The following is a 12,450-nucleotide window of genomic DNA, read 5'->3' as shown; positions in this document are numbered from 1 at the left end:
TGAAGGAAAAGTTTTATAGGACGACTATTAGGCCCGCTTTACTATATGGTACAAAATGTTGAGCGGTCAAGAGACATCATATTCAAAAAATGAGTGTAGCTGAGATGCGTATGCTTAGATGGATGTGTGGAAATACAATAAAAAATAAGATTCAGAACGAGGAGATACATAAGAAGGTAGGCTTTGCACCCATTGAAAATAAGATAAGGGAGAATCGTTTATGGTGGTTTGAACATATTCGGCAAAGGCCTAATGATGCTCCAGTTAGAAGGATGGAGAAATGGGAAAATATATTAGTTAAAAGAGGTCGGGGTAGGCCTAAGAAGACTTGGATGGAGATGATAGGAAAGGATATGAATGCTTTGAACCTCACCGAGGACATGTCATTGGATAGAAATGATTGGAGGAGAAGGATTCATGTGGAAGACCCAGAATGATTTTCTTTTTTGGTTCATATCGCCGACCCCAATTGTTTTGGGATGAAGGCGTAGTTGTTGTTGTTGTTGTTGTGAATAGCCTCATGATAAAGATATATCATGAAGAGTAATCCAACTAGCGTATATAAAACCTCGTGATGTCATATAGTTATGAGTGCAATACATGATGCACTGGTTATGATACAATGTAGGTATTCGCACTATATGGTCAAGTGAGAGATGTTGGGTCCTAGTACGGATCCAGTGTGACCAATGAGTCTCATACATGGAACTCATATGTTGGATCGAGGTAATGGATTTGAAATATAAATATAGGTAATTAGATTCAATGATCCAAAGTAGTGGGTCAAGAATCTGATGACTCACTTGAGTAGTGGGCCATTGAGATATGAACCACTGGGATAGTGGTGAGCCCACTTCACATTGGAAATCCAATGAGTTGGTTATGACTATGTAACGGTTACCCAGGAGAGGATAAGTATCTCAACAATTGTTTCTGTAAAAATGAACAAAAAACTCAATAATCACATCGAGGAATCTCCCTTGAAGCAGGCCGTTAATCTCAACCTTTCCCTTCTCCTCTGTCTCGTCTTCACTGCACACCACGATCCTAATTCCTTCAAGGTTCTATGTGGCCAAGGGCAGTAACCTTGTTGCTTGAAGTCCTCAAGGTTGTAATTGATGTAGGGGCTGCTCGGGATTCCGCCCTTCCAGCATCCTTTGGTGATCAAAACTGCTGTTGTTGCTGATTCTGCTCCCCGCTCGCCATCCTTCCACGTTGCTGGTGGGTTCGGAAGAAGCAAAACGAAACGCTTCTTTTATAACGTACTGGGTTGGACGCAAGCTGGGGTTAGGCGGACCTCCACCCATTGTTACTTAACGTACCACTGGGGTTTGAACATGCAACGTCCCACCACAAGGAGACGTGCACTGACAGCTCCTACAAACCGTATTTAAAAAAGGGATCCGTGTTCCACAAAATCAGATCCATTGGAACCCTGTCTTCTCTCCAGATCTAGACCCAGCTTCAAACCTACTGAAATAAGGTACAACAGAAGCTGGTTGGGGGCAGATGAGAATGGGTCGTGCATCTAGTTTTATGAACAAAAGCTGGATTGGATCAAGAATCATCAGTTTGGTTGTGGATGAGATAGGGTTTTTGGTTGAAACTTGACCAAGATGTATCAAATCCATTAAATTTGGAAGCTTAGGGTCATGACCCGTTTTGATCCCAACTTGGTGCAAGTTAGCCAACTACGTTGTGATAAATTGCACAAAAGCATATGCGTTGTTCGTGGAACTTGTCAGAGTCTACAGGTAAGATTCGGATATGGATATGAATCCATAATCTATAGCGGTTTGTGGGCCTTAAACTAGGGATGCAGATGGGTTGGATAAACGCCAGATTCTGCATGTGTCTAAACTTTATGCAAAAATCCAAATCCAAATAACAACCACAAGCAAATTGGACTTTATCATAATCCGAACAAATGCCCCACAGCCACAAATCTGATCAAATTCCAAAAATAATCTAATCAAGAAAATCCGTCCGATCCATATATCCATTCTGATCTTATATTAACGTTCTATTAAGAAATACAGTGTTGCATTTAGATCGGAGGTCCAAACTAATCGAATGCATTTGCACCCTTCATTAACCATGGCAAGAATTTCAAGCGACGTTCATGTATTAAGCAATCTGATGTAATGAGGTCCAGACTGAAGATCTGTTTTGAATCTGGATCCATACCAAATCTGATCGTGCCTAATACAAATGTGGGTCCACGTTCTTAGTGATTAAAATGGCACTTCCACAGAGTTATAGCTCCAATCAATTGGGGTTTTTCCATATTTTTAGATATTTTTAATTTATATTCATGTTTACTTACATTTTCCAAAATTTATTAGGAGTACAATAAATATAAAAAGAATATATATAGGGTGAAAAAACCCACCCTATGTCAAAAAAAAAATGTCCATTTCCTTTTCCATATGTTTCAGAAAGAAAGATTATTGGTCACACAAACTGACGTAATATATGCAAGTGCATCAATCATTTATTTAAAAAATAAAAAGAAGAAGAAAAAAAAAACAAGGAATAAGAGATCTTCCTAAGCACGTCACAAAACCATTATTCTCTAATATAAAGAGAAAAAACCGGGAAGGGTGCACGAGGGGAGAGGTTGGATTCTAAGGAGCGGCACGCCGGACGGTATCAGATTTACTTTCCAGAGATCCGCCGCCGGCCGGAGTAGGGGCGTCCGTAGTGCCACCGCCCTTGTCCACCGGTTCCATGTGGCCTTGAGTGCCGTATCCGCGTTGCTTGTAGTCCTCAAGGCTGTTGTACTTCACGTAGGGGCTGCTCTCCAGAGGCAGCTCCTCCATCCTTCGGTAGCCGGATTCCGCCATTCCGGCATCCTCCGGTGACCTAAACTGTTGTTGTTGCTGATGCTGCTCCCCGCTCGCCATCCTTCCACGTTGCTGGTGGCTTCGAAAGAAGCGAAACAAGACGCTTCTTTTATAACGCACTCCCCCGTTTCTTCACTGGTTTGCATGCGTTCACACGTGGCAGAGTAACCCAAAAGCCACGATGGGAAGTGCATGTTTGAATCGGACATGGCTTGGCGACACGTGTGGATGAGGTTAAGAGTTTGGTCCGGATCATGATAGATCCAAATCCAAAACCAAATGTTGAACAGCAGGTCCGAATTCGGTGCTCAACTTAAAGTCTGTTTTGGTTTAGTTTGTTGAATCAGGATCCGTCTTCAGATGATACGTACTGGGTTGGATTGGAGAAAAAAAAACAAGGTTGAAAACTAGTAATCTTAAAATGGGGGTAACATTTGGTCATGTCGACCGGACCGTCTTAATGAGCTAGAAATCATGGGTGCCTGTCAATTGTCATGTCACAAGGACACGCTGTGTTGGTTGTGCGTCTATGGTGACATGCTCTGACACGTTGATACGGAGACGAATAGATATTATTTTAATATGTTTTGCGTAGTTTTTAATATTTTTAAAAAATGTGTTTTCATATAGTAAAAAAAATGATTGATTTTACAAATAAAAAAATCCATGCTCCTATGTCGTATTTCCAAAAGAATTTGAAACTCCCACTGTGTGTCAAGGCCATACTCATACCTTTGTGACATAGAATATGGGGCAGATAACAAATCCTAACCCAAACCTGGACCTCTTAATCAGCAGATCTGAATCCGACCCCAGATCCAAACTGGGTCTGATGTAGTATAGTCTGGATTCAAATTTATTTTTGGTAGTATTTTTTTAGTGAAATTTTTGGTAGCATTAGATCCGTGAAAAAAAGGTTTTAATTTTTAATCAAGGTTTTCATGCGGGTAGGATTTGCTCCATGTATGAATGCAGCCCCGGCATAAAATATTGGTCTAACCCAAATTTTAAATCAGATCGAAGAGTCTGCTCGTACCAATCCTAATCTTAAATCAGAAGAGTCTGATCGTGCCAATCCGTATCCGAATACAGATCACATACTACTTTAAGACCCGTATGCAAAAACATGGCATATTCGAATCAGATATTGAACAAAATCCGGTCCATTGGAACCTCTGTCTTTTGTCCAGATCTAGACCCAGCTTCAAACCAAATGAAATAAGGTACAGCAGAAGCGGGTTGGGAGCCGATGAGAATGGGTCGTGCATCTAGTTTTGTGGACAAAATATGGATTGGATCAAGAATCATCAGTCTGGTTGTGGATGAGATAGGGGTTTTGGTGGAAACTTGTCCAAGATGTATCAAATCCATTAATTTTGGAAGCTTAGGGTCATGACCCGTTTTGATCCCAACCTGGTGCAAGTTAGCCAACTACGTTAAAATAAATTGCACAGAAGCATACGCTTTGTCATGGAACTTGTCCGAGTGCTTCGGATATGGATATGAATCCATAATCTATAGTGGACCTGTTTAGAGCCATGTGAGAGATCAAGAGAATCAGTTGTGGGCCTTAAACTAGGGATGCACATGGGTTGGATAAACGCCAGATTCCGCCCAATCCCAATATGTGTCTAACCTTTATGCAAAAATCCAAATCCAAATAACAACCACAAGCCAATTGGACTTGATCCTAATCCGAAAGAAATGCCCCACAGCCACAAATCTGATCAAATTCCAAAGATAATCTAATCAAGCAAATCCATGTCCGGTCCATATACCCATTCTGATCTTATATTAACGTTTTATTAAGAAATACAATGTTGGGTTTAGATCGGAGGTCCGATATCCATTTTCACCCTTCATTAACCGTGGCAAGAGTTTGAAGCGACGTTCGTGTATTAAGCATTCTCATATAATGAGGTCCAGACTTAAGATCTGTTTTGGATCTGGATCCATACCAAATCTGACCGTGGCTAATACAAATGTGGGTCCACGTTCTTAGTAATTAAAATGGCACTTCCACAGGGTTCTAGCTCCAATCAATTGGTTTTTTCCATATTTTTATATATTTTTAATTTCTATTCTTGTTTACTTAATTACATTTTCCAAAATTTATTACTATTAAAAAAAACATAAAAAGAAATGCGGATTTCGCATGACATGGCTTCTTCTCGTCCCATCCGGTACGGCATAAAAAGTTGGGATTCCCTGAAGTTAGAGTTCTAAAATCCGTACCACATCATATCCAAATATTGGAAAGCAAGCCTGAATCTGAATCCGGATCTGAAGTAGACCCAATGCAGTAGCACTGCAACAAACTCCAAATTTTAATTTATATATAATACTGGATCTAGTACATAGAAAGGTTGAAAAAAAGGGGTTTTTACATGTAAAAAGTGCAAACAAATCATGTTTGATATGGATCCAAACAAAGATCCAACACAAAATACCAAGCCAAATTCGAACACATTTTCGAAAAAAATCCAATCATGTAAGCCTGATTCTGATCTGAGAATGCACCCAGAAATTATTTTAAGATGTAATCAAATTGGGGATCCAACAGAATCGGATCCATTTGTTCCCCTAACTGTAGACGATGGTACCAAATATGGGCAGTTTCCCTTGAACCACCAAAAAGAGAAGGTCAGCCATGGTTCTCGGCGTACCCCTCCAACCACCAAAGACCCATCCATTCATTCCACAGCAAACCGGTACATCCATGAGCAGTTACGGTCATATTATATATAACCAATCATTGTTTATATTCAATCTCTACCACACATCTCACTCTGGATCCGTGAGATTGGAGCCATGCACACCTCTGTCATGTTAGATGTGGGGGGTGGTGATGGAATATAGTCATATGCAATATGACAGCTGCGCGAGATGATAAATTTGGTATTACCAAGACCCAAAGATAGATATATAGATAGATAGATAGAAAGAGAGAGAAAAAGTACCAACCACATTGTGTCCATCACCCTAGGCCTCCTCCTCATAAGTCGCAACCAACATGCAACCACAAAACAATTCCTTCCACAAAGCCAACCTCTCTTCTCTCTAGCACTTAATATACAACAAACCAACAACTCATCCTCTCTTCGTGGTCATCAATGGCGTTCAGGGTGTCCCTGATCTTGCTCCTCCTTGCAATATCGGCCATTGTGACCACCGCTAAGATCGAGCTATCGAGCCTAGGCTTGAACCGATGGGGCTTCCCAGCCCGCATGGGCGCCAAGCCAACTTGCGATGGCTGGGTTGGTGAATGCATGCACCGGGAAGAGGAGACGTCGTTGGATTCGGAGGCCGGCCGGCGCATGTTGTACGGTCAGGCCGGATTCATTAGCTACGGCGCGCTACGACGAGACACGGTCCCATGCAACCGGCGCGGCAACTCGTACTACAACTGCCAGAGGAGCGGGCAAGCCAACCCCTACCGGCGCGGCTGCAGCATCATCACCCGTTGTGCTAGGATCCTCCAGTAATGAAAACCAGTGTTTTTGAAAGATTCCATGAATAAGCAAAGTTAAACATGACACACATCTCCAATATTGGCCTTTCAAAACTTGGTTTTCAGTTTGTGTTTGTTTGCCACCAAATAAAAAAAAAAATAGGCGTGGGTTTGTTGTTGTGTCTCGTATTATAGACCTTTGGCTCTCTTCCTTGTTTAATTTCCTTCTGATGCTGTTTTTTGTCTTCATGGAGAAATGGAAAGAAAGGAGAAAGAAGAGTCTCTAAGTACATTTTTCTCTCAAAGTAGTGTGCTAGAGATCAGGGGGTTGGCTTTGGTGGTCACTTGATGTACCCATGAGAAATAGTTCTTTGAGATGGACATTTTTTTTCTAATCCATATTTTCTGACCATTATGAGCTCTTATTATTCTCTGGGTTTTATTGTTCCTATATTGGTAAATGGATCTCCTAAATGTATCGCATGCATGGAGAAATTGGACCCGTTGGACGTTGATTTATGCAAATTTACCGTATATTGTACTGTCTCGTAACATGCGTTTCAAAAAAAAAAAAAACAATGGACATAGAACCAATGAAGTGACTCTCTCTCTCTCTCTCTCTCTCTATATATATATATATATATATATAATAACAACAACAACAACTACGCCTTCATCCCAAAACAATTGGGGTCGGCCATATGAACCAACAAAGAAAATCATTCTGGGTCTTCCACATGAATCCTTCTCCTCCATTCATTTCTATCCAATGCCATCTCTCTCTCTCTCTCTATATATATATATATATATATATATATATATATATATATATATATATTCTTTTAATGCTACCAATGCTTTGCCTAATAAGATTCAGTGATCGGCCCGGGTACCTTGCAAGGTACTCAAGTCCATTCAATAGATGCCACGTAATGGAAAATAGGGGCTGGGGAGGCAGTTCGGTTCCACTCATCCCCTATGTCTTTCCCTATCTTGACCCTTAAATCTTATGATGCAAGTTGTTTTGATCAAATCTGACCTTATAGATGGATTCAACACGGTCCATTTAATAAGAATCGACGGGTAGATTGGATTCTTTGATGAAAAAATATAATTTTTTAAATCACAAAATTTTATGCTTTCTTAATTGTTGATTTTTTTAATTGCCCCACGAAAGTCAGATTTTGGCGATTTAAATATTGATCTTCACTAAATGAATGATGTAGATCACATTCATGGAGTCGGATTTGATCAGAACAATTTGAATCAATGAAATTCCAGGGAGGGGTATGAAGCTAGGGATGACATTGGGGATTGGTTACACCAATTTGGTGGAGAGGGCTGCGTGTCACCCTACATTCTGCCGAGTACAATAATTTGTGGCGAATCCAGATATTCTTAGCCTGGACATTAGCGAGCTCACCATCATTTTTTGGCCCTAAACAATCTCTAGACAAGAACATTATACTGAACAAGTTGCCATCAATATGATCATAGTAAATTTATAGGTATTGAAATTTATTCCTTTTGAAAGATTTTTACAATTGAAATGTTAATGGTTTTATGCATTAATTGTTATCAGCAGGAGTATTTCTATTAATTTCATTAAAAAAACACATTTCCACACCAGATCTAATATTTCTCATTTATGTTTTGTAAAAATCATCAAAATGCGCATAGTGGTTCATAATATTTACAAATAATGTATGAAACTACCATGTCATTTTTAGATTTTGTTTTTATGGAGGTATAATTTTTTAGTGAATTTTGTTAACATTCACGTAAAATTAACCCTTTCTCACATACAACCTAAGGTTTTGTCCGACTTCTTTCTACTAGGAAGGAGACCATAAAGGCTTTTTTCCCCCTTCTTTGTTCTAGGAAGATGGCCAAACGGATTGATTAATCCCTTTGTATGCCACAGGAAAAAGGGTCTTCCTCTTGATTTGTAATTCACTGCACCATATGTATACATGTAAGAAGATGGAATGCAGTCTTGTAGTTTTTAACGCAGAGCAAAGTATTACATCAATAAATTTTACTCTCTCTCTAAAAAAAAAGACAAAACATGAACACACATACATCAGGTACCACACTGTTTCCCTCCCTGGCTTTGATCAATTGCTTTTCTCTTCAAGTGTCAACCGGAGCTCCCATAATATGACCAAATTATTTCTACAAATAAGGTAATTAATTTTAACACCAGCATTAACAATTCAAGACATTATTTTTCATGGAAAACTTAAGTTAATCTCATCCATTCACACATTTTCAACTAGATCGGACCATATGGGTCATCATGGTTCGTTTAAAACCAACAGTATTGTTTTGTCTATCGCTTTGGATGTGATTGTTGGTTGTGTCAAGCCAAGACGAACCATCTATTCTGTCCTCAAAAATAGGTTTTAATATCTAATTCTATTGGTTGAAAACATCCTCCATAGTAAAAGAATCAAGATAAACCCATTTTTTTATTATCATGATAAACCCATTTATACCTGCTAAATTAACTAAAAATTAAAGATGGGTGGAGAACAACAAAGAGTGGAAACCGTTCTTAAGTCTGAACCCTTTTTATTCGAACTCTTCTATATGGATGCATATCGACAATTCTGTCCTAAAAAAAACTTATTCGAAAGCTATGGATGATTGGAATAGGCTGGTATTCTGTTCCAGTCAGAGTCACCATATTTACTGCCCAATTTCACAACTTTTTAAAAGCGCATGTGAACCAACAATTTTATGAAAATCATATTTAGTTAATGCAGAATCCACAAATGACTTAGAAAATCATAATTGGTTGACAGAATCCACAAGTGACTTCTTAGAAAATCAGATCCTAACAAACACTAATCAGTTAGTTCTAGATCTAACATACCTAATCTGCCAAACCTCTAAATCATTTCCTCTCTCATATTCTCTCACATACTGTGGTATTTGTGTAACATCCATGCGGTTGCCAATGAACGATGACTTGTTTTCAGTTGCAGAGCCCTCTGCAGTTTCTGGAAGAAAATTGTGTCAACAGGACAACAATAGCAAAAGAAAAAAAATGTTCGTCAAAAACAGATGCTGGCACATAAGAGAGTTCATCTTTCAAATGCTTTTGGAAGTGTGAATATCCATTAGCAACAGTGTCTAGCTCATCAAGACTGAAATGCCGTTTTTCTTAGGAAAGATACAAAACCTGAACAAACCATTAAGTTGGAGCCTCTTCATAAGAGTTAAAAAAATTAAAAGCAATGCCGTTAGCACTTATTTCACTCACCTTCTCAGAACCCCTTGACATCAAACTTTCTGAAGTATCAAATAATGAATCTGTAAGATCATCACAATAAATAACATCAGCTGCTAATGCCTGCTCCGCTATGTGGATCTCTGAAGAACTCCATGCATACCTGTGCTCAATTAAGTCACTGAGCTGATAAACATCAACAAGAATTAAATTTACAACCATCTAACCAGGAATGCAGAATTGGGGAAGCAAAATCTGATCAGGAAACACAGAAGGAATACAAAACTAGCAATGCTACTGATAATCTATTATTTATATCATCCATAACAAGCCAACAGTTACCTCAGCTCAGATGGCCCCACAATTGGCGGCCATGACCTCCCAAATTGAGCTCATGGACAAGAACAGTGTCATGACGGCATTTAAACAATTCTGTATTCAACTGAACGTTGGTGGCCCAGTTGTCAAGTATTTCAGCATCACGGTCTGTAAAGAACAACTCATCAAAATAAAATTTACTCCATAAGCACATTGCCAAGGATGTACGCTCAACTGCCTCTTTTTAACTATGACAAGTGAATGAATCTCAAAAAAGTCGGACCACCAAAATACAATTTATCCTGGATGGCTGGAAGCAAATTGAAGAATGTGTCAAATTATGTGAAGGATCATCTAGAAAGCACACTAGTAAACTTATAGACATATCATTTGGGCTGGACAAATGCTCCAATGGAATGATGTTTGTGTATCAACAGATAAATCATACAAATGAATCAAACGGAAGGATGTCTAAGTATCAACAGACAAATCACACAATTGGCTTATGCCGACAAGAATGCATAATTATACATCACACTCATGGGCGGCAGGACACTTGCAAATTACAAAGGCTAGGATTTTACAATTTTAAGTGCATATGGTAAAGTACAGAGATACTTCCACCAAAAGGGTTTGAGATTACTTCTCAAAGTAGGATTGGCCACTGTTTCTTATCCTTTCTTATTTTGGGCTTTGTCCTGCATGGGAATATTCAATAGGGATTTCCTAATATGAAATATATTTCCCTTGACATGCTACCTGTTAACCTATTGCATATCAATAAATTGTAAAAAGAATTCCTGCAGAAGTTTGAAATGAAAGTCAAAGTGCAGCTTCTAGGAATCCATGAAATGTCTTGTAGCATAAAAAAAAAAATACAGCAAAGAAAATGCACCAGAAAAGTATCAGCAGAAGTTTAAAAACAAGCAATATTGCTTGGAGAGGATAAAAACAACAGTTGAGAGAGTCTTGGTCAAAAGAATAAGGTACCTGTTAAGAACACAATCTTGGCAACACGAGCTAGTATAATACACACCAATCCTGGTTAGATGATGTTAGAAACCCAGCCCTATGGAGGGACGATTTCTACAAATCCGGCCTCGAAAAGGCTCTGGCACAGGTAAAAGCCAGGAAAGAGAAAAAATTATTCTTGATATGGCTAGGCTCTGCATTAGATAGGGTCAGTAGCAGAGCAGAGGGAGAATATTGATTCCTTTGGGTGTGTTGTTGCAGATGAAAAATATAGAAGAATAGAGGGAGAAAGGGCTTTCCCTCTTAAGAACAAGAACTCTGAAATAGGGTGAATGAAGAATACCTTAAGGGCTATGTCACACGGACTTGGTTAGGGAGTCGACATACCCGCGTCGACACGCCCCGACATGGGTGCGGCTTCAGACACGGGGTTGGCTCGATCAAAAGGTGTCAGACTCGGTCAATGCACTTGGGCCGAGTCCGTCCACTTTATAGACTTGGTTAACTTTGATCGAGTCTATATTCATCTATTTTTTAGGGCAAAAAACTAAAAAAAAACAAATTTGTATATATATATATATATATAGCCAGACTGTGTGCACAGTCAGTCACAGACTGTGTGCACAGACTTTGCACATAGTCACATGGCCAGTGCTATCTTATTACCTTCATCGTTCTCTCTTATTAATTTATTGGTATATATATAATTATATGTATATATATATTTTAAAAATTATATATATATATATAGCTGAGTCCCCGTGTCCAAAATTTTTGAAATTGCACCGCACCCGTGTCGCACTCGCACCCACACCCATGTGACATAGCTTAAGGGCCAAAATACTTCATTGAAAATTATCTAAGCTACATGCACATATTTATAGAATACAAAAGGTTAAATAAGTAAAAGAATACAAGGGGAGTCCTAGCCTAGATGGGACTTCAGGTTGGGCATCTCCTCTGGATTGAATGCTGGGGCGGCTTCACTGGCCTGATCCGGGGTGGTCAGTAACAGATGATAGCATAATTTGTAGTTAAATAATCATATTGCTTCTAAGATTATAATTAACAAGATTACTACCTAAACTACTATGGTCAGTGCGTACCAAGTGTACCTGTTCCAACACCAAGTTCCAACGCAACTATGTCTTTTCTTTGAGGGTGCTGAGTTTGTGAGGAGTGATAAAGTAAAAAATATTACTTTTGAAGAAGGGTCTCTTTCTCTTCCTACATTTGTGGTTGACAATGATCAGATTTCTATTTTTGATATTGTCCACACAAATTCGGATCAAGGCAATATTTTAGATCTCCCTATCCAAAATCAAGCTTTTACTCCTTGAGTTCAAACTCAGCAACTTCAAGAAATATCTCAAGAACTAGTGCCATTAAGAAAATTCACTAGAGAGAAGAAGGGAAATTTTAGATTATTATATTGCCTTTCTGCAAGAATATGAGGGTGATACTGGCTTAAAAAAAGACGATTCAATCAACTTTCATCAAGCCACACAAAGTTCTAACTCTCAAAAGTGAATTGAAGCAATGCATGAGGAGATTAAATCTATGAGGAAGAATGACGTGTGGGATCTTGTCCCATTACCTGAAGGTGTGAAACTCATTGGTTGCAAATA

At 39.0% G+C, this 12,450-nt stretch overlaps 3 protein-coding genes across 3 annotated transcripts; 1 reads left to right on the top strand and 2 right to left on the bottom strand.

Moving 5' to 3' along the window:
• Positions 1 to 2,627: 2,627 nt before the first annotated feature.
• LOC149835287 (uncharacterized) lies at positions 2,628 to 2,906 on the bottom strand. Its single transcript, XM_090009557.1, has one exon. The coding sequence runs from the start codon at positions 2,904 to 2,906 to the stop codon at positions 2,628 to 2,630; it is 279 nt and encodes a 92-aa protein (XP_089865683.1).
• Positions 2,907 to 5,959: 3,053 nt separating this feature from the next.
• Positions 5,960 to 6,331, top strand: LOC149835286 (rapid alkalinization factor-like). Its single transcript, XM_090009555.1, has one exon. It carries the CDS (start codon positions 5,960 to 5,962, stop codon positions 6,329 to 6,331), a length of 372 nt encoding a protein of 123 aa, XP_089865681.1.
• Positions 6,332 to 8,414: 2,083 nt separating this feature from the next.
• Positions 8,415 to 11,231, bottom strand: LOC149835285 (uncharacterized). The gene is made up of 7 exons (XM_090009554.1): positions 11,210 to 11,231; positions 9,895 to 10,018; positions 9,760 to 9,787; positions 9,566 to 9,718; positions 9,495 to 9,510; positions 9,176 to 9,302; positions 8,415 to 8,472 (listed from the first exon to the last, which is right to left on the bottom strand). The coding sequence occupies exons 1-7, from the start codon at positions 11,229 to 11,231 to the stop codon at positions 8,415 to 8,417; spliced, it is 528 nt and encodes a 175-aa protein (XP_089865680.1).
• Positions 11,232 to 12,450: the final 1,219 nt, after the last annotated feature.

The sequence above is a fragment of the Nuphar pumila genome, chromosome 6 (assembly GCF_984573655.1).
Source record: "Nuphar pumila chromosome 6, dmNupPumi1.hap1.1, whole genome shotgun sequence".
Taxonomy (NCBI): Eukaryota; Viridiplantae; Streptophyta; class Magnoliopsida; order Nymphaeales; family Nymphaeaceae; genus Nuphar; species Nuphar pumila.
The sequence above is the reverse complement of the archived record's forward strand: the minus strand, read 5'-3'. Positions and strand labels throughout refer to the sequence as shown.

What these genes read in the sequence shown, in the direction of transcription:
- LOC149835287 (XM_090009557.1), bottom strand. Translation starts at nt 2,906, where the DNA reads ATGGCGAGCGGGGAGCAGCATCAGCAACAACAACAGTTTAGGTCACCG.
- LOC149835285 (XM_090009554.1), bottom strand. Translation starts at nt 11,231, where the DNA reads ATGTCGGGGCGTGTCGACGCGG. An exon ending in GTCGGGGCGTGTCGACGCGG is followed by an intron (nt 10,019 to 11,209) that starts GTATGTCGACTC and finishes TGTTCTTTACAG; the next exon opens with ACCGTGATGCTGAAATACTT. An exon ending in TTAGAGGTTTGGCAGATTAG is followed by an intron (nt 8,473 to 9,175) that starts GTATGTTAGATC and finishes CCTTATTTGTAG; the next exon opens with AAATAATTTGGTCATATTAT.
- LOC149835286 (XM_090009555.1), top strand. Translation starts at nt 5,960, where the DNA reads ATGGCGTTCAGGGTGTCCCTGATCTTGCTCCTCCTTGCAATATCGGCC.